At 45.1% G+C, this 25,540-nt stretch overlaps 1 protein-coding gene across 2 annotated transcripts in view; it reads left to right on the forward strand.

Annotated features, from left to right (window-relative positions):
- FAM171A1 (family with sequence similarity 171 member A1) overlaps positions 1-21,476 on the forward strand; it is a 128,261-nt gene extending 106,785 nt beyond the window's left edge. For both annotated transcript variants that reach the window (XM_035021566.1, XM_035021567.1), the window contains 3 exons: positions 14,853-14,969; positions 17,786-17,900; positions 18,526-21,476. In XM_035021566.1, the coding sequence (XP_034877457.1) occupies positions 14,853-14,969; positions 17,786-17,900; positions 18,526-20,227 (1,934 nt within the window). In that variant the 3' untranslated portion in view covers positions 20,228-21,476. The remainder of the gene's footprint in view (positions 1-14,852; positions 14,970-17,785; positions 17,901-18,525) is intronic.
- Positions 21,477-25,540: the final 4,064 nt, after the last annotated feature.

Below are 25,540 nucleotides of genomic sequence, written 5' to 3' on the forward strand. Positions count from 1 at the left end.
TTCTGCGGTTTAATGATCACTTGGGTTACTGGATTTGAATACTCTTCATTCTAACAAGATGACAGAAATAAAAGCATCTTCTAAGTGGAGCTACATTGTAGAATCCAGTTTTAACTGCCTTCCCAAAACACAGCCTGCAGAGTGTGTGTGGGTTGCTATAGAAATGGCAGTTACTGAACCACCTCTTATCATGCATGTATGGTGCATATGTAGCAGGCGCTCAGGATCCCCACTCATAGCTGGCCTGGAGGGGATTGGTCTCCGCTTCAGATGGTGAACGTTACTGCTGATGCTGTGCTCTTTGAATTAGTCCATTTAGGTAAGTCACAGCCAGCCTGCCCTGGAAGGTGGAGCTTGATTTAAAATATAGATCTGGATGTTTTTTCCATTCCATTGTTTTTTTGGCGGGGGAGGAAAGGATGGGAGTTCTTATAGCACCAAATTATGTTTGGAACTGGCAAAAAATGAACATAACATCCCTGCCTTATCTTTTTCTCTCTCTGTCCTGAGCCACACGTCAGGAGGGAAGGTGACATATTGAATACCAAGATGTAGAGATTGAATTACAAGGATGAACTATATTACACAGGCTGGGCAAAAGTTAGAACAAAAGAAAGGAGTTCATGTTTCTAGCAATTAAGTGCATATTTACATGTGTGATATTAATTTTAGAACCGTGTTTTTTCCAAAAAGAACAGAATCCATAGTTAAGAGTACTACAAAGAAAGAAGCAGACTCACCTAATCTTAAGTGTGATGTCAGTAGATCCTTAAGAAAGATGATATGAAATAGGTCTTCTCCCAGGGAAGGCTATTTCTTAGAAACAAAGAAAGAACTCTCAGGAAAGGAATCTCCACTTTGCCCAGATGTTAAAATTGCCTATAAAGGTGAATTCAGGCTTCTGTTGGGTATTTCGGAGAAACCAAGGTAATTTACCTGCAAAGAAAGCCGACTGAAATGATGTAAAGGACAGAAAGGAACACAAGGGAGGGACAGGACGTCATTGGGGTAAATGGTGGTAATCCGATGGCTTGAACTCTAGCTGACCAGAAATCTCGGCTGCCATGTGGCCAACAAACCGGTGTGGTTTCGAGACACAGATTGGCATCTTTTTGCCACGACAGGCCATGAGCATCAGCACTGGGATGACGCGCTGCCCCTGTGGTCCAAGGGGAGTGCGCTCGGGCCGAGGAGCCCGTGCGCCGCCCATGGGGAGAACGGATGCACAGTGATCTCAGAACATGGACATTTGTTTTTCAGTTGTTGCCTAGCAACTAAAAAAAACATTCTTGTGATATCAATCCATTCCTAGGAATCGTTAAGCCTTTTGTGTTTGTAGCCACTGCCTCCCCACCCCCAGCCCTGAAATGAGACTTTTCAGAGAATAATGAATTGCCATCACATGAGCTACGTTGTAGTTGTGATTCAGGGCCATTTTTGTTTTGAAACCTTATTCTTACAGACTTCATCTTCCCATAGTGTCACTTTATACAGAAGTAGAACTTCCTGTGCTTGAGTTTAACCGAAACAGTTTTTGGCAAGCTTTACAAATGACTGGTGCCCACTTTGTGGCCTTGGACTGAGATCAGCATGTTCCTCCTGAAATGAAATGTGTCTTACTGTCAACTCTTAATTCCCACTTACAGAATATTCACATTGTGGATTTTCTGTGGCAAATTTGTAGCCTCCTGCTGGCTTCCCCGTCACCCGGAAGCCTCCAAGCCCCCTTGCGTTGCCGCTGCCCCTCGGCCTGCCTTTTAAGCATTGCGTCTAGCATTGCTCGTTCTAATGTCAGCCTGGGTGAAAAATAGGGAGGTTGGAGCTGCCATAATTTACTTTAAAACCAAACAGTTTTAAAATGGGTTCTGTTTTCAGTTCTCTCCATTGAAATGGATAATTAAAGGGAAAGGTATTTTTTGATAGAATTTGCACTGATAGTACAGTGTTTAGCAGGAGTCTATAGAATATAGGCAGCATGAAGCCCAGCAATTGAGGCAGCTTGGACTTGGAAACTGGCTCCTCCTACTAACCAACTAGGTTACTAGTTGTGTGATGTTGAGCAAGTCCCTTAACCTCCCTGGGCCATAAAATGGGAATGGTGCCTTGCCCTCGATAAAGAGCTCTGTGCATGTTAGCCATCATTGTTATAATCATCACTGCTATTGAGCCCATATTCAGCTTCTGCAGTTTGGGTGAAACCTGATATAAGAAAGAAGGACAAGAACAGCGAAGTCCTAGTGTCTTTAAATTTAGTATCCATTCTCAGCTAAGGCTGTCGTGTATTTGGTAAGCCCCAGGTATCCAATCTGATCGGCTGGTACCCTTGTTTCATAGTTATACGAGCTGTTCCATGTTTTGAATGTCCTTGCTGTTTCCCTATTTCCAAATAACTCTTACAGTTCAGAATAGGTTTCGATTTGAGCAAAGCAGGCAAATAAGTCCCCTGGTGTGCCGAGCAAGTGTTTGCCCAGGGAGAGAGCCCGGCCGGGTGCCGGGCTTCCGAACTTCAGCCCAGCCCTGCTCTTCCTTCTCACAACTCTGCACCTTGATCTTTATAGCAATCCGTGTTACTGTCCTCGCCGCAACATGTGAGGACCCTGAGGAGGAGGACTTGGGATGGAGGAAGATCCAAGGTCCAGGTTTTCCTGAGTAAGATTCCAAGTTTTTCAAACTGGAACCTGTTGACCCAGAGAGCATCTTTGGTGTATGGGAATTGTCCACAAGGATTTTAAAATCTGAGGGTTGGGTTCTGATATTAATCTTGTAAAATTTAACATGAAGAATATTCTGCATCATCAGGATTCGATACAGAATATAAAGCCGTCAGATACTCTCATTGCCTGGATATACACTTATCAGTAGTCTAGTGGATAGAATAGAATCACAGAGAGAGAACTGAACTGGGGTAGCTGCCATTCATCAGGGACCCCCCCACCGTATTAAGGAATGTAAGATCAAAGCCCGTGGAAAGAGGAAAATTTCTTGGCAAGTTCAGCCAGAAAAAGGTGGCAGGAGAATCGAGTCACAGGCACACCAAGCCCAAAGGAAGCTTCACCCTACATCTCTGTCATATTTATACAAGTAACAAGTGCCCTAGAGGCATCAGGTACTACATTATGTTGCTGTTTTTTAAATTTAATTTTATTTTGAAATTTTATAGCCCATGTCTGTTTCTTTTTTAAACTTGTTTTGGTTTCAGACTTTTGTATGAGCTACACTCTTCTATATTAGGATATATTTAACACATAATGACTTTTTAAATAAGTTGAACACATTGCATAAGAATTTTGTTTCCCTTCTAAATTAATTTTGTACATTAATCAAGTCTGGAAATCATCAGAAGGAAAGACAGTCCTGGCCTGATGTTTATTTTTGGCAAAGCTTCATCAACACTCCTGATTTAATCTTGGAAATATATGCACTACTGAGAAAATCTTTCAGATAGGTCATTTTATCTTCTGAACTTTTTAAGATTTATTTATTTATTTGAGAGAGAGAAAGCACAAGTGGGAGGACAGAAAAAGAGGGAGAGAGAATCCCAAACGGATACCACGCTGAGTGCAGAGGCCGACTCAGGGCTCGATCGCACGACCCTGAGATCATGACCTGAGCTGAAACCAAGAGTCGGACACTTAACCGACTGTGCCATCCAGGTGCCCCCATTTTGTCTCTTGGAATAAAGTTCTCCCTCTTAGAGACTCTGCCCCTTGGGCAGTACCAACCTTAGACTGAGCAAGAGGGAGAGCTGCTCTGACCCTCTGCTTTAGAGGACCTCATTCTGACCCTCCTCCAGCTGTGCCCTCTCCACATGGGATGAGACATCCACTGACCCAAAGGGATGTGGCCACCTACAATCTGAGACCCCTTTCTAGAATACCCTTCTGGTACCCTAGAATCCAGGGTTCCCTGCCCACACAGGCCTAACCTGGCTTCCAGGTGCTCTACCCCAAGTCCTTTTCCCAGGGGGAAGACCCCCCCCACCCCTATACGCATGCCATGTGCATACCCTCAGGCCAGAGGAGTGGCCAAGGAGTGGGTACTGGCTGGGTCTTGAGCTTGGACGTGGAGTAGGGATCCACATCCATGTGCACAAGGCAAATATAGGTCTCAGACCATCTCTCCTCTTACCGTTTGTTCCAGCATGTACTCTGAAACACCGAAGAATTCTACATCCAATCCTAGACTTTAGGTTCTATAAAGTTATGATTGAAAGGTAGGACGCTTTTATTTAACAACACGATCACTTGCTTTGTAACTTTTAAATACTTAGATATGTTGTTATGGACGTCCATTTATACTCTCGTCTTGAGTTCTGCGAATGTTAGGCGTGAGCCTGTGCCTGGGCAAATCACTCCCTTCTCTGAGCCTCATGTTGGTAGCCTCCAAAATGAGGTAGAGGATGCCTGCCTTTCAAGGTTGTAGAAGGACTGGAAAGAGACAAGGTCCATGAAGCACCTAGCACACAACCAGGGATACGTGATGTTTGGACTATGTTGGTTCTTTTTGCCCCTTACCTGGAGTCACTCCTTTAAAATTAAGTGTGTTTATGTGTACGCATGCATGTACAGAACACACACACCAAGCAAACCCAGCCTACGGAGAATGCACTCCGTTCGAGGGGTCTGTAGAAGCACCGTTGCTTGCTCTGCAGTATGACCCATAGACGCAGCTGTACATGGCTGCCCCAGACATTTCAAACGTGTGGTTCGAAATGTGCCTACATCGAAGGAGAAGAAAAATAGGATCATTTGGGGAAAGGTGTTTTTTTTTTCTTTCCTACTCACTCTTTGCTGAGCTTACCCATTAGCAAAGCAGGTATTGCTATAAACCAAAATTTTTCATCACTATTCTCCAAGCAGCCCTGGAGGTGGGGAGCTACCGTCTTTCTTAATCAGAAAGAAGCCAGAACTCAGCACACACACACAGCATGCCAGGGAGTGCAGGAGAGATGCAAAACATGATTTCCTTTGGACTCCAGATCCTTTCCTTTCCTAGTGTACCAGATTTCTCTGCATTCCTGCTCCTATGCCAAGACTTGATGCAGCTTAATAGAATGATGGGCTGAATCTGGGAATGCAAAACACCCCATTCCCAGGTGTGTTTGATTTGGCCCGTACAGTTGGTTTGGGGGCAGTTGTTTGTTTGCTGTGTTTTAATTTACTGCCAACATTTAAAAATTAAAGATTTCCCATGGAATTCTTTTCTTGGCTTCTCTTTTCTGAAAATCAAACAGTTCGTTCATTTCAGCAAATATTTATTTTTTTTAAAGATTTTATTTATTTATTTGACAGAGAGAGAGGGAGCACAAGCAGGGGGAGTGGGAGAGGGAAAAGTAGGCTTCCCGTGGAGCAGGGAGCCCAATGCGGGGCTCAATCCCAGGACCCTGGGATCATGACCTGAGCTGAAGGCAGACACTTAACGACTGAGCCACCCAGGCGCCACTCAGCAAATATTTATTGAACAGCTTATTTGTGCCATACTTTCTCTGCTCTGGCTCTTGGGATAAAGCAATGACAAAACAAGGCAAGGAAGGCCCCTGTGATTACGAAGCTTTTGTTCTAAATGAGGGAGACAGTGAGCCAGCTTGCTTCATAGGACCTAAGTACTGTAAGACTGTTAGGTAGAGTGATGTCAGAGAGAATGATCGGCTGGCCAGAGCCTTTGGTGAAGTCACATTAGAGCTGAGATCCTGTAGACACCTGGGAGCCCAACAGGAATATCTTGAGGGCAGAACATTCTGGGCAGAAAACAGCCAACGCAAAGGGCTTAAGGTTGGGATCCATGTGGTCACATCCAGTGGCGGCCACCGGTTCCACGAGCGTCACTGCCCCTTCCAGCAAGCGCACGACCGCATCCATAGGCATTTGGATTTGCCAACTCCTGGCTGGTAGTCTGACGAGTGACTAGGTTATTTTTTTAATATAGTAGAAATATTTCTGAAATTGCTTCAAGCACTAGCTGCCCAGCCGATGCACCATGGCAGCGCTGTGGGAAACAGAAGTGCCAGTAATTTAGAGCTTTGCTACTCAAAGTGTGGTCCACAGCTGGGGAGCCTGTTAGAACCTCAGACCCACTGAATCAGAACCTGCATTTTAGCAAGATCTCCATGGTAACAGGCTCTTTAGCAAGCACTGGTTTGGACCATCTTTCCACATCTGTACACATGTTTGTAAACTTCTCTGTTATGCTATCCTTCATTGTGAGTGAGCTTTCTAATGCTGGGGATTAGTGGCTGTGCGTCCCACAGTCCTGGTCCACTCCCTCCACCCAGTCTCTTCTGACATATAATTGCAAGATGGATATTGGATGTAGTGGATAACGAACAAAATTTCTCTCCACGTGGGCGTAATTAGCCTGTACTCTGATACAGAATATCAGAAAGGAAATAGCTACTTTCTAGAAATATATATATATCTATTATAAATCCAAAATTCTCTCATTAAATTTTATTAATGCTATTATGTATCCTAATGCTTTTGGATATTTTAAGGCATACGCTTTCTATAACTTTGCCAGAATCTTTATGGTTTCCTATTACTCTTTTCTAAACCTTGGTTCAGTAAGGCTTCTGATAGCTCAGCTAAAGCTTAAAGGAAAAAAGAAGAGTCACTTGCTTAGATTAAAGTTATTTTTAAGAATCTACTTCTCAAAAATTACCCTAAAAATACCCAGGGAACATGGTGTAGCTGAATACAGATTCATTTCTTGTTTTAATATCTAATAATTCAACCTATCTCTGATTTTATGCTTCAGACGGAAGGTCGTTGGTTGTAGGGAGTTGCCCTTAATTTTATTCTTACTTAAATCAGTCCTGAAATGTACTTGCTCGAAGCCCAAGGACTCCAACCATCTGTACAAAACTTTTTACTCTTCAGTTTGATTGCTTTCAACAAGAATGGTTGGATAATTGACACGAGGTAAATACTTTGCTATGTAATTAACAAGAAATGCTTCCCCCCTCACAGATCTCATGCAAAAATAATTCCAGAGAAGGAAACATAGCTACTCAAAGGCATGGACTGGACTTTGGGGAAAAACAAGGCCATGCCACAGTATCATCAAAGTAGAAATTGTCGCACGTTCTGATTTTAGTGAGGGATCCTGGCACAATTTTGTTAGAGCATGCAGTAAAATAGACTTCGACCTTGCTTCTTCTGTGTGCACAGCTGGTAGAAAAGCATAGAAGAGGTTATAGCCCTCGAGACTGCAGATGAAAGCCCTGTAAAGTAAGTCAGTCATATCTAGATTCTAGAGAAATCCAGCGTATCCGGGGATCGGGAGAGACTCTGTGATTAAAACTAGTGATGAGAAGCAGCGACAGAAGCACTTGCTAGGGATCTAAGAGGGGCCTACTTCTTAAGAAATTGTTCTCAAAAAAAAATAAATAAAGAGGAAGAAAGAAGATTGTGCTCAGAAGAACCAGTGCCCACACCATGCAAATTATTGAGCAAGAGTCACCAGAGCTGGAAAGAGGAGATGGTTACTGGCCATGGCCAGCAGCTGAGAGGCAAGACCATGTGTTCCTACCGGCAGGTTTACGGCTGCCTCACGCATGTATGTTTCCCACCTCTCACCGTAAATGTTCCCAAATATCTCACAGTGAAAATGCAGGTGTAGGAGTAGAAATAGCTATATTTCACAGTGTGGCTGTTCAGTACTCACCCTTTGACTGGTAGAACTTCTTGGAGGTGGGTTTTCTGAGTGGCCATGGAATATCCTCATGAGTCCCAGCTTCTAGACCTAGTAGAATTCACCCCAGTCTCTTTCAAGAGAAATGGATGAATTCGAATATGTTAGCTGCAGGAAGGCGAACATCCAACTAGCAGTACCTAAGTGATGAGGCGTTTATTGTTTCCCTGACAAAAGCCATGTGAAACAGCTCCAGGATTGTCGCGGGGCCCTACACGTCCTCTGCTGTGCCCTCCTCAGCATGCCCACAGTTCACATAGCTAGAAAGTGGCAGAGCTGGAAACTCACTTGCAGGATTATCTTATGCTGGGGAAGCCATCCATGCAGTCAGCCGGCTCTTTATACTGCTGGGCTTGTATCTCCCATGTTGGGAGATCCGACGTGGTGTCATACCTCACTGCAAATACAGTGGCTTGTGTCCTTGTGCATTGCCTAATGCACAACGTGTCAGCTTCAGCTTGTAATTAGTTAAAGTGTGGGTTGTCACTCACAGTTTCCTTTTCAAAATCAGTAGTGCTCCTAGTGTCAGGGTTTTCTCTACCTGTTACCAGATGTCGCGATGAGTTAGCGTGGCTGCTACCATAGGGGCTTCCAGGCAGAGGAAATAACGGCAGGCAAGAAAGAAAAGCAAAGTAAATATGAACCCTACAGGGCGTATTCAAGTTAGACATGTGTTTTGAGCCCTTTTACCTATTTTAGAGTTTTGATAGCCATTTGTTACATTTTTTAACTCACTTTGCTTTATATTTTGCCAATAAAGGCTGATTTCATGACTGCTTGGCCACATAGCAAGAAGGCAGCCCTCTTGGTGATTGCTAAGAGAGCCCGTCACATCTTACAGGCGAGCGGAAGGCATGTCTTTCTCTGCCTGTCAATTACTGGGTGTAATAATCTTTGTGGTTAAGCATAGCTTCCAAATTAAGAACTCATGGTGCCAATGCACAACGAACCTTGCCAGCTGAATACATAACTAATTCATTTTCAAAAGATTAGGACGACTTTTCCACAAAGTATGTATTCTTGAAAATATCTCTCAGTCTTTCTACTGGGTAAAGTTTAACTCTAGAAAATGATAATCCAGACAAAAACTGATCTGAGGGTGTAATGTGGAAGGAAAGAAATACTGAACTTAGATTCAGAACACCACTTTGGATAACTAGTTTTGTTCCCCAGTCCCTCACACTGCCTGTGGACATTACTCAGGACACAGTTTTAAGAAGGTGGGTCATCTAGTTCCTGGTGGCAACTGCAATGCGGGGGGGGGAGCAGAGCTGGTAACAAGAACACTGGTAGCACCATAGAAGAAAGGAGGGGAGAAGGAAGCAGGGGAGAGAGGGAGGGAAGGAGCAAGGGTATGGGAGGGTATAGCAAATGTAGGAGCAAACAGCTCCATTCCTCGGTAGGGACCTAAGGGCATCAGTATTTTAGAACCTAGCATTGTAGTTAATCATGATGATGGCCCTGAGTCATCCTGAAAAATCAAAACTATATTCAATTTTATAAGGCAGCAGTAAATGACACTTTTTGGAATTTTTGTTAGAACTTCCATTTCACATTTTGGCAAATAAAACGCAAGCTGTATAGAAGAAGAGCTTCCAGGCCATGTTGAGGAGATGTCCTGGGGCTGCTGTGGTGGGCAGGTTAGGGGGAGGAGGGGTGCTCTCTTCACCTTCACATAGAGAAGCTTATCCTACATCTTTTTTTTATATATGAATTTCTGTTTAAGATTTCATCCAAGGGAGGGGCGCCTGGGTGGCTCAGTCGTTAAGCGTCTGCCTTCAGCTCAGGTCATGATCTCAGGGTCCTGGGATCGAGCCCCGCATCGGGCTCCCTGCTCAGCGGGAAGCCTGCTTCTCCCTCTCCCACTCCCCCTGCTTGTGTTCCCTCTCTCACTGTGTCTCTCTCTGTCAAATAAATAAAATCTTAAAAATAATAATAATAAAATAAAAATAAAAATAATGAAATAGGGGCACCTGGGTGGCTCAGTCGTTAAGCGTCTGCCTTCGGCTCGGGTCATGGTCCCAGGGCCCTGGGATCGAGCCCCGCATCGGGCTCCCTGCTCGGCGGGAAGCCCGCTTCTCCCTCTCCCGCTCCCCCTGCTTGTGTTCCCTCTCTCTCTGTGTCTCTGTCTCTCTGTCAAATAAATAAATTTAAAAAAAAAAAGGACATGAGGGGCTTCTCTGTATCTGGACCACAGAGGAGACCAGCTTTGCAGGGACAGCCTGTCACACAGGTATACTGACCGGGGAGCATGCGGCGGCTGCCCCGTCCAGGAGGCAGGTGGGCAGAGTGGAGGAGAACGAGCAGCTGGAGCTTTCGTCTGTCCACACAGCAGGAGCAACCCAGGGCCCTCCCGGTTCTGCCTGAGCGGTGCCTGAGGCCCCCCCGTTCCCCCGCATGAGAGGGACCCCCCACTCCTGGCAGACCGGTCGCAGGTACTGTGCTCATGTAGCCTTTATTGCACAGAAGAGACTTCCCAGAGGTGTGTTTGCTCTGCTGGCAGGATCACCAGCGAAGCTTCGCGTCACTCGTTCCCTAACGGGGAGCACAGGAATCTCTTAATGAGTGCTGGCTCCTCAGGCAGGGGAGTCGCCCTCATCCGGCGGCATGAGGATCTCACTAACGAGAAGCATATGTTCTAGCACACAATTCATTAATTCTCGTATTCCCCGTAGCTCATTTCTTCCCACAGAACACGGAAAGCTTGGAAATGGCGTTTGCCAGTAACAGCATGACTGTTGAATCCCGAGATAGTGTCCCCCTTTATTCACTGAAGACGTGTGCGCTTTGCAGAAAACCTAGGCCAAAATAAATCCCTCTTTCCCAGCTGGCTTTGTTCCCTTCAGTTTGAATTTTAACCACACTTCTGGAAGGATGTCTTTCCTGACAGCCACACCCAGCTTTTCACAGGAGGTCATCTGATAGTTTTGGGGGTGCACGTCGAGCCTTCTCTCATTCTCGAGTACTATTGAGCTCCTACGCCAGGTTATATTTCTTGGTGCCGGGAAGAAGACAAAAGGAATATAGGACCCGGGCCCCAACTCACGGAGCCTGCAGTCGGAGAGAGGAAGCAAGATGTGGGCCAAGTGGTTAGCAATGGAAGCAACGTATATTTTGGAAAAGTGATGCATTGACACACGCCCCAGGGGTGCCGAGACATGGGAAGATCCTTGAGTTCTGGAAGCACTCGAGCTAAACATGTGACATGACTGGCATCTTGAAAGATGGGAAGGTTTCTGGAAGAGAGAAAAACGATGGGAGATTAGAGCAGCAATGGTGGCAAAGCTGTGGACTTAAGTCAGGTGCACACTGTGTGAGCTGATGTTTGAGGAGCACAGGGTCTGGGCGGGGGTGATGCTAGAGGGGCAGGTGGGGAGAAGAGCTCTCAGCACGCCCTGCCTCCACCTACCGGGCCCGGTGGCCTCCCATTTGTTACCTTAGTTTCAGGTGTACAATATAGTGATTCAGCACTTCCATACAACACTCAGTGGTCATCGTGAGAAGTGTGTTCTTCATTCCCTTCATCTGTCTCGCCCCTACCCCATGCCCCCCCCCCCCGCCGTAACCAGCACTGTGTTCTCTATAGTTAAGAGTCTCTTTCTTGGTTTGTGTCTCTTCTTTTTTTTCCTTTGCTCATTTGTTTTGTTTCTTAAATTCCACGTAGGAGTGAAATCAAATGGAATGTGTCTTTCTCTGACTGACCTATTTCACTCAGCATCATACTTTCTAGCTCCGTCCATGTTGTTGTAAATGGCAAGATTTCATTCTTTTTGTGGCTGAGTGATATTCAGTTGTATATATACCACATCTGCTTTATCCATTCATCTATCGATGGACATTTGGGCTGTTTCCATGATTTGGCTATTGTAAATAATGCTGCAATAAACAGGGGTGCATGTATCCCTTTGAATTAGTGTTTTCCTATTTTGGGGGTAAATACCCAGTAGTGCAATTACTGGATCATAGAGTAGTTCTATTTTTAGCTTTTTGAGGAACCTCCATACCATTTTTTAATGGCGTTGGAAGCCCTTCCCAGCCTCTTCCCCACGCAGACAGTAAACTCCTTTCCAGCCCATCCCTCCCGCCCCACCCTGCCTCCATCCCATCCCCGGCATCTTCCAAGCTACACTTTCCTTGCCTTCCGGCACACTGCTTCTTTCTCCTCTTCTTCTTGGTGTCTTCCCTACACCCCACCCCACCCCCAGCTGACAGTGCTGCCAGTTCTTCAAAACTTACATCATCCAGAAGCCTCTGCCTTCCCTGCGCTCCCAGGGCAGGAGCACAAAGCAGTGGCGTGTTCTCCAGTCACTGGCCTTTCTGGCTCCTGCCAGCACCACCGCCCAGCTGGGGCCCTCCAGACTGGACTGGGGAACTTGTTAGCTGGGGAGTGGGGGGGGGGCTCCATTCACCAGGCTTGCCCCCAGTTTAGCTGGGAGATATTTTAGAGATGTTTTTCCAGTTGATGTGCTTGTGTTGTAGAAGGCAGAGACAACTTAGTGGTCTTGTTAGGTTTGAATGGGCAGCAGTTGGGACCCATGAGCTTCAGATCTTTCTGTCTGGGTGCCTTCAGCCTCACGTGATATCCACTCCATATGCAGAGCCTTGACTCAAGAATCCAGCCTGGGGAAAACTGCAAACCAAAGAGTGCACGCCAGGTGAAGATCCTGTGTGTCAGAGAGGGCCAGGGGGAGAGGGGTGGGGTGTGGAAGTCGAGCACCGAACAGCATGGCATCCCCAAGTGGAAAACTGGAAACGGTCGCCAACAGTCGGCTCCCTACCTTCAGGGAAGCTATCTTCCCAAACACGGAAAGCCTTAAGCTGCAGGTGTCAAAGGTCCCGCGTTTCCATTTCCTCAGGAGCACTTGTTAAAAAAACAAAATTCAGTGGAGTAAATTTGAAGATCTAATTGGCTTTATTAAATGATTCATGAATTGGGCAATATCCCATGTAGCAAGTAGAGGGGAGGAGCTCCGCTGAGCTAAACAAGAGAAAGGTTTTTAAAGGCAGAGAGAGGGCATAAATAAAAGAAGGAAGGACTTTATTAGCAAGGAATTCACTGTTGAGGCAAGGTTTCCATCCTAAGGGGAGTGGAAGGGGTCTATCAGGAAGTTCCCTAGTATTTACCAGGAAATTCTGTGCTGCCTGGTTAAAGGTTACATACTTGCGGCATTGAAACTGCAGTTAGGTTAGGTACTAAGTCTTGGTTTAACTAAGTCTTGGGGCCTTAACTTAAGTGATGCCATTGTGGGCTGTGGTTTTGTTTCTTAACACTCCGTAGAACTACATGATGCTCTGAGTAGCTAAATCATCTCTGGGTTGGTGTTCTTCAGCAAATGAATCTGAATTGGGCATCCTTGTTCTCCTACTCATTTGAGAAACTTTCCAGTTTGTATTCTTGTCTAACGTGAATAGAAATCCTCTCCTGCCGCGAACCTGTTGCATGGGAAGGTCCGACGATGCACAGCGCTTGCTGACGCCTAGCCTCTCCCACCTTCCTCCTTTGTTTAACTGCTGTGTGAGCAGAAGAGTTGGTGAGCAAGATTGGGGGCTTTGCCACGGGCACCTTTCCACCCACTGCATTTGAATGTTGCTATGGCAACTGACAGGCCCTAGAAGCAGCACCAAGTATCGTTTCTTTCTTGCGGGGAGAACAATCCCTGTTGCCACCTCAGGGATGTGTGTGCATAGGAAAGGCAAGAACCGGAGGGGAGAATGGCTGGTGCACATTTGGTGCATTTAGGCCTCGGGGGGACACTTGCACACATGGCCATTTCAGGTAGTGGGACATTATTGGAGCAGGCTCAATGGAGGAGCACCCTGGGCATTGAGGCAGGGCAGGAGCCCGGCTAAGTGAGGCCTCCACATCGGTAGGCTGGGGTGGGTGTGCGGGGACGGCTGGAGGGCCTGGCCAGCACTCTCCCTTGCCTTCTGCTGCCCACCACCATCATGGGCCTCAAAGCAAGGTTCTCTACCAGTGAGTAACAGCCAAACGTCCTTGGGCGTTGGGTCTGTGTCTCGAAAAATTAAAAAGTGCAAAAGTCACCAAATGTTGGGAAGGTTTATAGGAAATGCAGCAGGGTAGATCAGAAGAACTAGCCCTGGCCCTGAGGATGGACAGACAGACAGACGTGGGTCAGCTTCTGCTCTGCTCTGTACCCCTGAGGAGTCTTAGAGGAGGTCTATACCTCTCCAGTCTCCAGTGTCCTCATCCAAAAAGAGAAAATAAGTCTTATTCTATAGAGTTGCTGTGAGATTATAGACAGTGCATATAAAATACATCTGCTGTGACCAGCCTGTACATAGTAGGTACTCATTAATGTTAAATACTAATTAATAACTGAAAGCACAGACATGGACATATCCAGTGTTTCCCAGTACCAGAATCAACTGGAAGCTTTTTAAAATACTCACCTACGGGGTGCCTGGATGGCTCAGTTGGTTGAGGGTCCGACCCTTGGTTTTGGCTCAGGTCATGATCTCAGGGTGGTGAGATTGAGTCCTGCATTGGGCTCCACACTCAGTGGGGAGTCTGCTTGGGATTCTCTCCCTCTTCCCCCCCACCCCCGCACATATACACTCTCTCTCTCTCTGTCTCTCAAAATAAATAAATAAATAAATCTTTAAAAAATAAAAAATAAAATACGCACCTCTCAATCAGGTTTACTGGGTTAGAATTTGCAAAAATAAGACCAAGAACTCTCTCTTTATTTTTTTAAACTTCCATAAGTAATTCCAATGTAACCAGTGTATGATTTTGGACAGGAAATTTGCTTATTTTCTTGAGAATGAAGAGTATAAACAATACTGGATTCCCCTCTCCTTTTTTTTTTCCACTCCCACCAACCCTTGTCTTGCAACCTTTATTCTACTAACCTCCAAAGCTTTCTGGTAGAATTATCTGTGTTTGAAAGCAAAGATGTTTGAGAAAGTGGTTGAAAGTAATATTTAATCAGAAAGTCAAGGAAAAACTAAAGTATCCATCTTCCCTGAAAGAAGCTGAAAAGAATCCACGGAAAGCTTATGCTGTCCCTACATGACATTTGGACCATGTTGGCTACATGATGGGTCACAAACATGACATTTAAGGTGACTGGTGTGATATGTGTAAGCCTGAAATAGGAATTCAGCGTGTGTATAGCTGAAGTTTTTTCTGCATCCCACAGGAACGTGGCTGAAGAGTGGTCTAGGCCTTGTGCACCAGGAAGGTAGCCAGCGGACGTGGACGTACATTGCCCCTCAGTTGGGGTACTGGGTGGCGGCCATGTCTCCTCCCAACCCAGGTAACACAAAGCCAACACCCGCAATGGTGGGCGGTGATTTCTTTGAGGGTTCAGGCTAAGTATGCTTTTGAAAATTACTTTAGCAGGGAGATCACATCTTACTCAGAAATGGTGGAGAAGGGCACCTGGTTGGCTCAGTCAGTGGAGCCTGTGACTCTTGATCTCAGGATCATGAGTTCGAGCCCCACATTGGGTGGAGAGATGAGTTTTAAAAAACGGTTGAAAGTCTGAAAATCAAATGACGAAACGAAGGTATTTTGTGGGGGGGGTTGGAGTTCTGGTTGTGACTCTCCCATCTAGGATAAGAAAAATGCACAGAACATACTCCTGTCTCTTGTCTCTGTTTTGCTCAGACAGCTGCCATAGGGAATTCCTAATCTAAAGCCCATAGAGGCAGTTCAGACCTCCTCCCTAATTCCAGAAACAGCTGTGGCCTGTAGTAAGAGAAATATGGGGGAAGGGCACTCCTCAGAGCTGCTAGAGGACAATCCCCGTTGGAGCCTTCTTGGGGCAAAAAGCTTGATTTGGCATTTCCTAAAGGCTTAAAAACAGACCAGTTGCTTTGTGTCTAGAATGGTAGTCATCTCCATTTAGCATATGCGAATTAATTCATATTTTTTAAAGCATGACTAAAAAAAATGTTTTTGACCTATACGCCCTAAGTTATCCCAATGACTATTCCAGAATTGTTTCTTAAAATAATCATCTTCGGAGAATTCTTTCCAGTGATGGCTTCTGTTCCTCAAAATGCCTTTAGAATCTGTATCACTTAGACTGCCTTCCTTAGTGAAACATTTCATGGGTGGCAGATCTTTATGCTCAGAGGGTCCCTTTGATTTTTCTTAGACATATCTAAGAGTCATGCACAGCCAAATCTGGTGAATAAAGTAGGTAATTGAGCTAGGTCAAAATGTGCTATGATTAAAACCTGTCTCTCGTCATGAAGGAGTCCAAAATATTTTAGCAGTGGAATTATCACTGGAATGAACGCTCAGACTCCCAAAGTAACTAACTTGACGGAGGTGTTGAGACATGGGTCCCGTTCACTTTCTGTTCCCATACTGAGAAAATGTACATTTCACATCTGTGTCTTGAGAGTCTGTGTTTCCCTTTGTGATAGTGTTCTTGTAGCAGTAGAGGTGTGAGCCAGATACAGAAATGCCCCAGTCTCCAAATCTGAAATATCTAGAATATGACTAAGAGGAAGGAAGGAAAGAAAATAAATACCTTAAGTCCCCAAGCAGAGGCCACAAAGCCCATCCATTACAGTTAACTTTCATTTGAGATAGATTTCCAACCACCGTGGCTCTCAGTTTGCCCATCACACCACAGAATAATAGATATTCTGTAAAAAGGGCAGAAAGAACTTCTTGCTGTTAGGTCCACCAACCTTTCCTAGCAGCGAAGGAAGAGACAAAAATCTATAAAATTTAAGTACGGCTGTGAATTTTCTAGAGATTTCCATTGGCAGAAGTTAAGATAACATTTTAAGTACTTAAATGATTGAGCTTGAGTTCCTTGGAAATGATTTTTATGTGTCCCCCGGCTTTTTTGGTGGCTCCTGCCAAAGGCATCACCCATGTCTCTGGGGGTCGTGTCTGGGTAAAAAATTGTTTCTCTGAATGATTAAAGCAGCGTATAGTTGTCAATTATTTTTCTAACTTTTGTACATATTAACTCCATTCACCCCATTGAAGTGAATTATGTTTGGGAGAGAATGGTGGTACCTTTTGAACTTAAGTAATGTCACTATTTTCAAAAACTAGTACACCTCCTTAGGTTTATCTAGCTCTTAAGGGGTCTCCTTGCAAAGATTTTTTGAAGAAATCTATCCCTTAAAATATCAAGAATCAATAAGTAAATGGATGTTTCTGGTGCATAGTGATCATAACCATGCCAATCGGACATAATGAAAAACCACATTCCTTCCTTCCCATCTATTGGCTCACTACTGGGATGCCTGGACACCAATGTGTCCCCCAATATTATAATTTGGGGAGGTTTTCATTGTCGCTTTCAATCTGTTATCAGTGCCATTAAGGTGAATTCTTACTGCTATTGAACAATATCTTTATTGTTAAACTCCCTCTTGGGATTCTTTACAGTGTAAATTAAGAAGAAAATATGTTTATCTCTGGGACCTTGTCTGTAAGTTCTGAAGAGTTCTGTGGCCAGCATCAGGTTAGCCATTTTGAAAAGGCACTGTAGAGAAAGATTTTATTTTTTAAAAAACGGAAGACATTTTAGAAACGCTTGACAACCCATAAGCAGCTGTGGATTTTTTTTTTTTTAAGTCATAGCCGATTCATTTCCGATCTTGCAACTGATTCATTGAGGCAAAGGGCCCTCCATGCAGTAATAATTATCCAGGGAAAGTGAGAATAAAATCTTGCGATTTTTTTTTCCCCTCCTGCAGTACGAGATCCCCAGATAAGCCATCTCTCTAAGAGTCCCACTCATTATGTCATCATGCATCCTTTTGCTTTCACTGAAAGATCACGTCTTTAGAATGCTGAGCCTGCTACCGAATGCGGCTGTCTTCCAGGCTAAGGAGGGACCCTTGACCCTGCATTTAGCACTTGACTATACAGACCACTCCGGGCCACAGCTGCTCCAGGGACGGTGGTGGTAATCCCTTTCCATTGAGTGAAATTCCGGTGATCTGTAAGTGCATCATCTAAAGGGTGTTTGCATCTGGCCCCTGCTGCACACCCCAGCCGGGAAGAGTAAGGAAAACATAGGCTCTTGGTTCTGTGTGTCCTTCTTCTCCTTTCAAGGTGTTCTCCAATCTAAAATGCCCTTTTCTGACCTTCTAGGTCCCGTTGTCACACAGGACATAACCACGTATCACACGGTGTTTCTTTTGGCCATTTTAGGAGGAATGGCTTTCATTCTTTTGGTTCTGCTGTGTCTCCTTTTATATTATTGCAGGTAAAGTTTTTACCTTTTTGGCAATATCTTTTTTAATTTGGAATTTCTTGGGCAAGCATTGATTTTGAGGTCTTTTTTTTTTTTTCTTTTTCTGAATCAAGGTCCTTTTTTTTTTTCCTCATGAAAAACTGCTGAAGAACTGAACATTTGTCCTTAAGGTTGTGAACAAATGAACATGATGTGGGGGGCATGCTGTTTATAAGTTTGCTCAGAAGGGAAGTTGTTTTATTTTATTTTATTTTTTTAAAGTTTGACAGTTGTCATGATTCGTTCAGAATATTCCTAACCCCTGATTAAGAGATGAGATTCTCAAGGACAAAGCAGAACTAAAATTCCTATTTTGATGCCTCGGCTCTTCCATTTTGTGAGAATGTTTGTTGTTGACTCTTGGGGGACTGCTCTTGAATGAATAACTTGGTTAACCCTATAAAAGCCTGCAGGTGAAATCTGCAGATTGTGCTGTTCTGAATCAAAATAAGGCTGAGGGTGTAGGGTGAGAAGGCTTCTGGCTGTTGGTTAGTTGTCTTGTTTCTTCCTGTGGAAATGGAGAATTGGGATTTCACGGGGAACTTTACTGCTACGAGAATCTTTAACCTCTGGGTTTGGATTTTATCTTTGATCGTAGGCGGAAATGCTTGAAACCTCGTCAGCACCATAGAAAACTGCAACTTCCGGCAGCCCTGGAGAGTTCCAAACGGGATCAGTCGACTTCCATGTCTCACATCAACTTGCTCTTTTCTCGTCGGGAGTCAGAATTCCCTGGCCCCCTCTCTGTCACCAGCCATGGCCGCCCGGACGCCCCAGGGCCCAAGGAACTGATGAGCGGGGTCCATTTAGAAATGATGTCTTCCAACGGAGAAGTGGACATGCACACCCCCATGCTAAAGCTCTCCTACAGTACCTCGCAGGAATTCAGCTCTCGGGAGGAACTTCTCTCTCACAAGGAAGAGGATAAAAGCCAAATCTCCTTTGATAACCTGACACCAACTGGGACGTTGGGAAAAGAGTACCACAAGTCTGTTGAGATTTTCCCCTTAAAGTCCAGGAAACCTCTGGAAAGAGAAGGCTGTGAGTCCCCGGGCAACAGCGAGTATAGGAGGGGCTACAATGCCATGCTCTCCCAGCCTTTGTTTGAAAAGCAAGACAGAGACAGTCAGGCCTCTGTGAACCATATCCCCACAGGAAGCAAGCTCACCATTCAGGAACACATGTACCCCGCACCCTCATCTTCCGAAAAGGACCAGCTGCTAGACCGCCGGCCTACGGAGTATATGATGTCGCGGTCAGTAGACCACCTGGAGAGACCCACATCCTTTCCACGGCCCGGCCAGTTGATCTGTTGTAGTTCCGTGGACCAGGTCAATGACAGCGTTTACAGAAAGGTATTACCTGCCTTGGTCATCCCCGCTCATTATATGAAACTCCCGGGGGACCATTCCTACGTGGGCCAGCCCCTGGTCGTTCCAGCCGACCAGCAGCTGGAGATCGGAAGACTGCAGGCAGAGCTCTCCAGTCCCCATGCAGGCATCTTCCCGCACCCCTCCTCCCAGATCCAAGCGCAGCCCCTGTCATGCCAGGCAACCTCCCAGCAGCACTTGCAGGACGCGGGCGCCCGGGAGTGGACGCCACAAGGTGCGTCCATGTCAGAGTCTCTCTCCATCCCGGCATCCCTGAACGATGCGGCCTTGGCTCAGATGAACAGCGAGGTCCAGCTCCTGACCGAAAAGGCGCTGATGGAACTTGGGGGTGGGAAGCCGCTCCCACACCCCCGGGCGTGGTTCGTCTCCCTGGACGGCAGGTCCAACGCGCACGTTAGACATTCGTACATTGATCTCCAAAGAGCTGGGAGGAACGGAAGTAACGACGCCAGCTTGGATTCTGGCGTGGATATGAATGAACCAAAATCTGCCCGGAAGGGAAGAGGAGACCCCTTGTCCCTTGCGCAGAGCCACCCGGCTGCCCAGGAGCATCCGCAGAAAGAGCCGAGGGCGGCGGACAGCACCTCCTACACGCAGCTCGTGTACCTGGACGACATGGACCAAAGCGGCAGCGAGGGCGGCACCACCGTGTGCACCCCCGAGGACAGCGCCCTGCGGTGCTTGCTGGATGGCTCCGGCCGGAGGAGCGGCGGCCAGCTGCCCAGCCTGCAGGAGGAGACGGCCAAACGAACTTCGGACGTGCCCCCGGAGCCGCTCGCCAGCCCCGAACAGAGAAGATCTGCTCAGGAGGACGACGAAGAGGAAGATGAGGAGGACCAAGGAGAAGACAAGAAGAGCCCCTGGCAGAAACGGGAGGAGAGACCCCTGATGGCGTTTAACATTAAATGAGCGATCACAGAGCCACCCGGCCGTGGAATATAATGCAGTTGCCAAAAATCCTTTCTTCCGGAAGCAGTTTACCTGTTCGGGGAAGACATTGAACAGCGGCGTCCGTGGGAGCAGACTCTCGCTGCGTCACGGTTCACTGTGTAAATGTCAGAAAAGAATCAAAGTTATGACAGAATAAAGGATGATGTTCCCGGATGCCTCGCCTCCAGGGAGATGGCTGAACGTGGTGTCCAGACGTCACTCCGCATCTTGGACACAGAAACCGCAAGTGATGTAGCTAAGGTTCTGCTGATCACCTCAGTTGTCCCTCAGATTCTGGGAACAGATGAAACTCTTGTCACATTGCTTGAATCCATTTTATCACGATAATGCACCTGTGAAGTTATTATTGAGATATTAGCTTAGCACTTAGTGTCTCGAGGTATGCATTATCTCAAAGGAAAGCTATGCATCGCTGCTTCGTGCTCTTACTTTGCTTAGGTTTTTTGCGTTGGTTAGGTTTCGTTTCGGGTTTGCTTTAAAAAAAAAACAACAACACACACACACACAATTTGGTTGTAAAGATTTCCTTCTTTCTTTTTCATCTGTTCTGCTTCTCGGTGGTTTATTTCGGTGTCTCCTTCCGGGAACTCCCGAGTGTGTCACCTCTTAACATCCAAGCCTTTTAAATGAAATCGTACTGAAGTTTTTGTCAGCTGAGAGCCCTTCAATTCTGGTCCCATTAACTCCAAGTGCCTTTTTTACAGTGACAACAACAGTCCCTCACCTTTCTTCTTCTTTTTTTTTCTTTCTTAACTCCTTTAATTGAACTGCCTGGATTTTATAAAGTTATTAAGTGATACCCCTTTTCTTTAAACTGCATGCTGCCAAGTGCCCGTTTGTGCTCCCAATTCTCATTTCAACGCAGTGTTCTCTCTAGTTCCCATGTGTGACGTGGATTCTGTTGAGCTAAGGTAGACTAGAGGACACTTTAGAGATCGCCTTCCCTCCTCTATCCCTTCGGCCACCAGCCACCATTATGGTTTCATTGGCTGTCTGTATATACGGTTATGTATTAACTCGGGAATCCTATGGGCTGATCTTGCTCACCCAGACATGGAGTATGGACTGAGCAAGTGAATGTGACTATTAAAGAAATCATATGTACTACCCAAAAGTGCCAGAATGACTCTTCTGTGCATTCTCCTTACAGAGCTGCTTGGTTATCCAAAAATGAAAATTCAAAATAAATGCTGAAAAAAAAACCCAACTATCCTGTCGTCCTTTTCATTCATTCTGAGCCATTATTTGTTGTTTCGGAGTTGCTATTAAGAATTTGCTCTTGGGGCACCTGGGTGGCTCAGTCATTAAGAATCTGCCTTTGGCTCAGGTCATGATCCCAGGGTCCTGGGATTGAGCCCCGCGTCGGGCTCCCTGCTCCACAGGAAGCCTGCTTCTCCCTCTCCCACTCCCCCTGCTTGTGTTCCCTCTCTCACTGTGTCTCTCTCTGTCAAATAAATAAAATCTTAAAAAAAAAAAAAAAAGAATTTGCTCTTGGGGCGCCTGGGTTAAGCATCTACCTTTGGCCTAGGTCATGATCCCAGTGTTCTGGGATTGAGCCCCACAACGGGCTCCCTGCTCAGCAGGAAGCCTGCTTCTCCGTCTGCCCCTGCTCGTGTTTTCTCTCTCTCTCTCAAATAAATAAATAAAATATTTTTTTAAAAAAAGAATTTGCTCTTCATTCCCCGGCAGTCTGAAATGCTGGTTGTTGAACTTCTATTCAGAGACTCCAGAATAGACACATAGGAATTTACATTGCAGTTAAAATCCACCTTGTGTTTATTTAGTTTTATTCAAGAACATAAGGTAACTTTTTGTTGTGTTTCAGGTAGGGAGAAATGTCTACACTTTACAAAAAACTGATGTTTTCTATCATGATCAATATTGATCCACTTGGAATAACTTCAACAGTTTTCATTAAAATGACCAGAACCATCCCAGATGGGTGAAACTATTAGTCAAAATCATTAATGGAGACATCAGAGCATAGAACACAGTAAGCTAACTATGTGTACAGTAACAACTTCATTACAAAATCTTTACTCATGAATTCCATGTGGACAGAAAACCAATTAAGTTGATTTTTATTACTTTAATTCTCAAAGGTTGATGTATTTTGCTTTTCAGGGGGAAAACATTTGAGATTCCCTGACAGTGCTGGGGCATCTAAATGGATGGGAGTCTTTGGTTTAACAAGTAAGGGACTTTTGGGGGGTGAACATTCTCACCAATAGGTGGCAGGTGAGCCCATGCAGACTTCTTCACTCACAAAGACTACTTGTCACTTCCCAAGAAAAAGTGGCCTCTCCAAGAATACCCAGGGCCAGACATAGATGACTGGGAAAATGCTGGGAGACTCTTGAGCCCTTTCCAGCCCTGCCTAAGGTTGCTGCCAATGCAATCATCTCCTTATTAAAGCATCGGTTTCCAGAAAAACCTTATTTACAATGCATGTTACCTGTGAAAAGTAGGTACCACGTTGCCTGTCGGAACTGATTATGGGAGATTTGGTGGGAAGTTTGGAATAACGGGCTTTTCTGACCCCTCCTCATTAGACAGGACATACCTGGTTTGGGTACAGTTATGCAAAGTATGGAGCAGCTAGCAGTGAGACATTGTGTGCCTAGGAAGACGAGGCAGTGGGTTTGCCGAAAGAAAATCGTTCTGCCAAAGGTGAAGCTTAACTCGTTTTACATTTGTCCAAAAAGAGGCTCAGAGGATTACATGTTTGCTCAGGGTGCCAACACCAATCACCAGACTAGAGCTGTCTAGACAGAGCACTGTGACTGTGGACTTGACACATTTCATTTATTTTCTTTCTAGCCTGGTAAGGGTAAAATACCTCTCATTATTACGAATCAATTATATTGTCAGAAGAACGAAAGCCATCAAAGGCGTGTTGCCCTGCCACCTAGTGGTGAGTTTTCACCAGCCTGCTACGGAGACACAGATGGCTGGCTGGCCAGGGCCAGCTCCAGGAACACTGCGCAGGTGTGTGCCCGGGGATGTCTCGGACACGGGTTCTGTCCTCCAGACAAGGTGAGCAAGGAGATGGGGCGGACGTTTGTTGAGTCACTACCCTAGCAGCTGTATATTGGAAACCATCACGCATTCAATTCTCAAAAGCTTGTGAGGAAGTTCTACGTTCATTCTTTGTTTTACCTCCAAATAAATGGAGGCTTGGGGGTTAAGTCCTTGAGGCTACTCAGCTAGAATCAGTACGTTGCATAAGCCACCAGCCCTTGGGAAATGAATGCATTTAAAGTCGTAAATGTTCCTGATAAAGGATGTATAGGACACGACTTGCAAATCGTCATAAAATACATAACTGTCAATTCCATTTGACACTTGATTCCCATAGAAGGCTTTCATTGATTTTTGTCATAGCCAGCCTGTTGCAGTTGACAAAAGGATGTTCTGACATGCACATCTGTTGATTTTTTTTTACATTAGTGATTAACACAGAACTGAAACAAGGAAGACACATGTCAGAATTTCATTCATTCATCAATCACTGAGTGATTTCTTTGTTGAAGCAGATAAAAGTGTTTGAGTACTAGAAAAGTATTTCCTCAATTTTTGTGCTATTCTCAACGTAATGGTTCCAGACATGGTACCCTTACAAGTTTAATCTGCATTATTAACATTTTCTCCATCTCTTTCTTAAATTCGGATGATCAGCAGGTCAAGCCTCTTTTTGGAGCATTTGCCAGTTTCCATGGTGTAAATGCTCCCATGTGGCCAATTTCAAACAATAGGGTGACATCACTGCACACAAGAGTTGGGAAGAGATGCACAGTAGTATGGGGTTATATTTCCACCAAAAAGATACAATAAAGGGAAATAACCCCAAAAGCATAGTCAGATGTACAGTTGATCTTCATCATTTGGGGATTCCATATTTGCAAACATGCCCACTTGCTAAAATTTATTTGTAACCCCGAAATCAAGCCACACTGTGCTCTCACGGTCACTCACAGACATGCAGAGCGATGAGAAGTTTGAGAATACATGTATTAGATGAGCGTTGTTCATGCATGAGTCCTAGGGCTGTTGGCTGTGAGTTCAACGTTAACGTATCAATAATATGTATTAAATAAGATGTCTCCAAAGAGAAACATACACCAAAGAAGATGATGTTTTGATCGGTGGATGAAAATGTGACCAGAGACTCAGGATCCTAACCCTGCTTTTGCCCTGATTACCATGGTTCTAACATTATACTCACAAATTCGGTGTTCAGGATAACTTTACAGAACCTGACTACCACTAATAATAGGAATGGACTGTAGTAAATAATTAGGACATGATACGCTTTAAGTAATTAGTACCTTTGTTTTTTATATCATTTTTCATTATTTGTTTTATATTTTTTAAATTAAATTATTTGTAAATGGAGTATAGTTTTTAAGAATGGCTTTATCTAGGGATGCCTGGGTGGCTCAGTGGGTTAGGCATCTGCCTTTGGCTCAGGTCATGATCCTGGGGTCCTGGGATCGAGCCCCATGTCAGGCTCCTTGGTCAGCGGGGAGTCTGCTTCTTCTTCTGCCTGGTTCTCCCCCTGCTTGTGCTCTCTCTCTCTCTTTCTCTGACAAATAAAATCTAAAAAAAAAAAAAAAAAAAAAAAAAGAATGGTTTTGTCTTAACAACTGGCTTGCAAAATTCCTGACATTTCAAGTTCTCTCTGGAAAGTGTGCCCCAGCATGCCACTAGCTAGAAGGTGGCACATATGAACAAAGTCTGTCTGACTCCATCACCTGGTCTCTTGCTTTTTCAAAGCTCACATGGAAACCCCCCCAAAAAAATAGGTGCATTGCTTTCCAGGGTTTAGTCTAATTTAATGCAAGATGGGTAGCATTCACTGGGAAAAGGACCACATTCCTTGTCCTGGGGCAGGTCCCTGCAGGACTTGGGAGGAATTTATGAAAGAGTGTGCTCTAATCCATGCCAGGAGATACACAACACCATTTAAATAACACCCCGGTGCCTTTGGAACCTTATTTAGTATAAACTAGCACAGATAAACGCTAAAACCTTGAGGCAAAGCACCCAAAAAATACACCAGAACCAGAAAGGAAATAGACCACAAAACCTAAAAATAATCAGGCCAACAAGTCTGATTATATGATTTCTTGTGTTTATCTTACTTAAAAAAAAAAAAAAGATTTATTTATTTGAGAGAGAGAGAGCAGGGGGTGGGGCAGAGTGAGAGGGAGAGAGAGAATCCCAAGCAGACTACCTGCTGAGCATGCTGGATCCCACGACCCTGAGATC

The sequence above is a fragment of the Mirounga leonina genome, unplaced genomic scaffold (genome assembly GCF_011800145.1).
Source record: "Mirounga leonina isolate KUSES-001 unplaced genomic scaffold, KU_Mleo_1.0 Mir_175, whole genome shotgun sequence".
Taxonomy (NCBI): Eukaryota; Metazoa; Chordata; class Mammalia; order Carnivora; family Phocidae; genus Mirounga; species Mirounga leonina.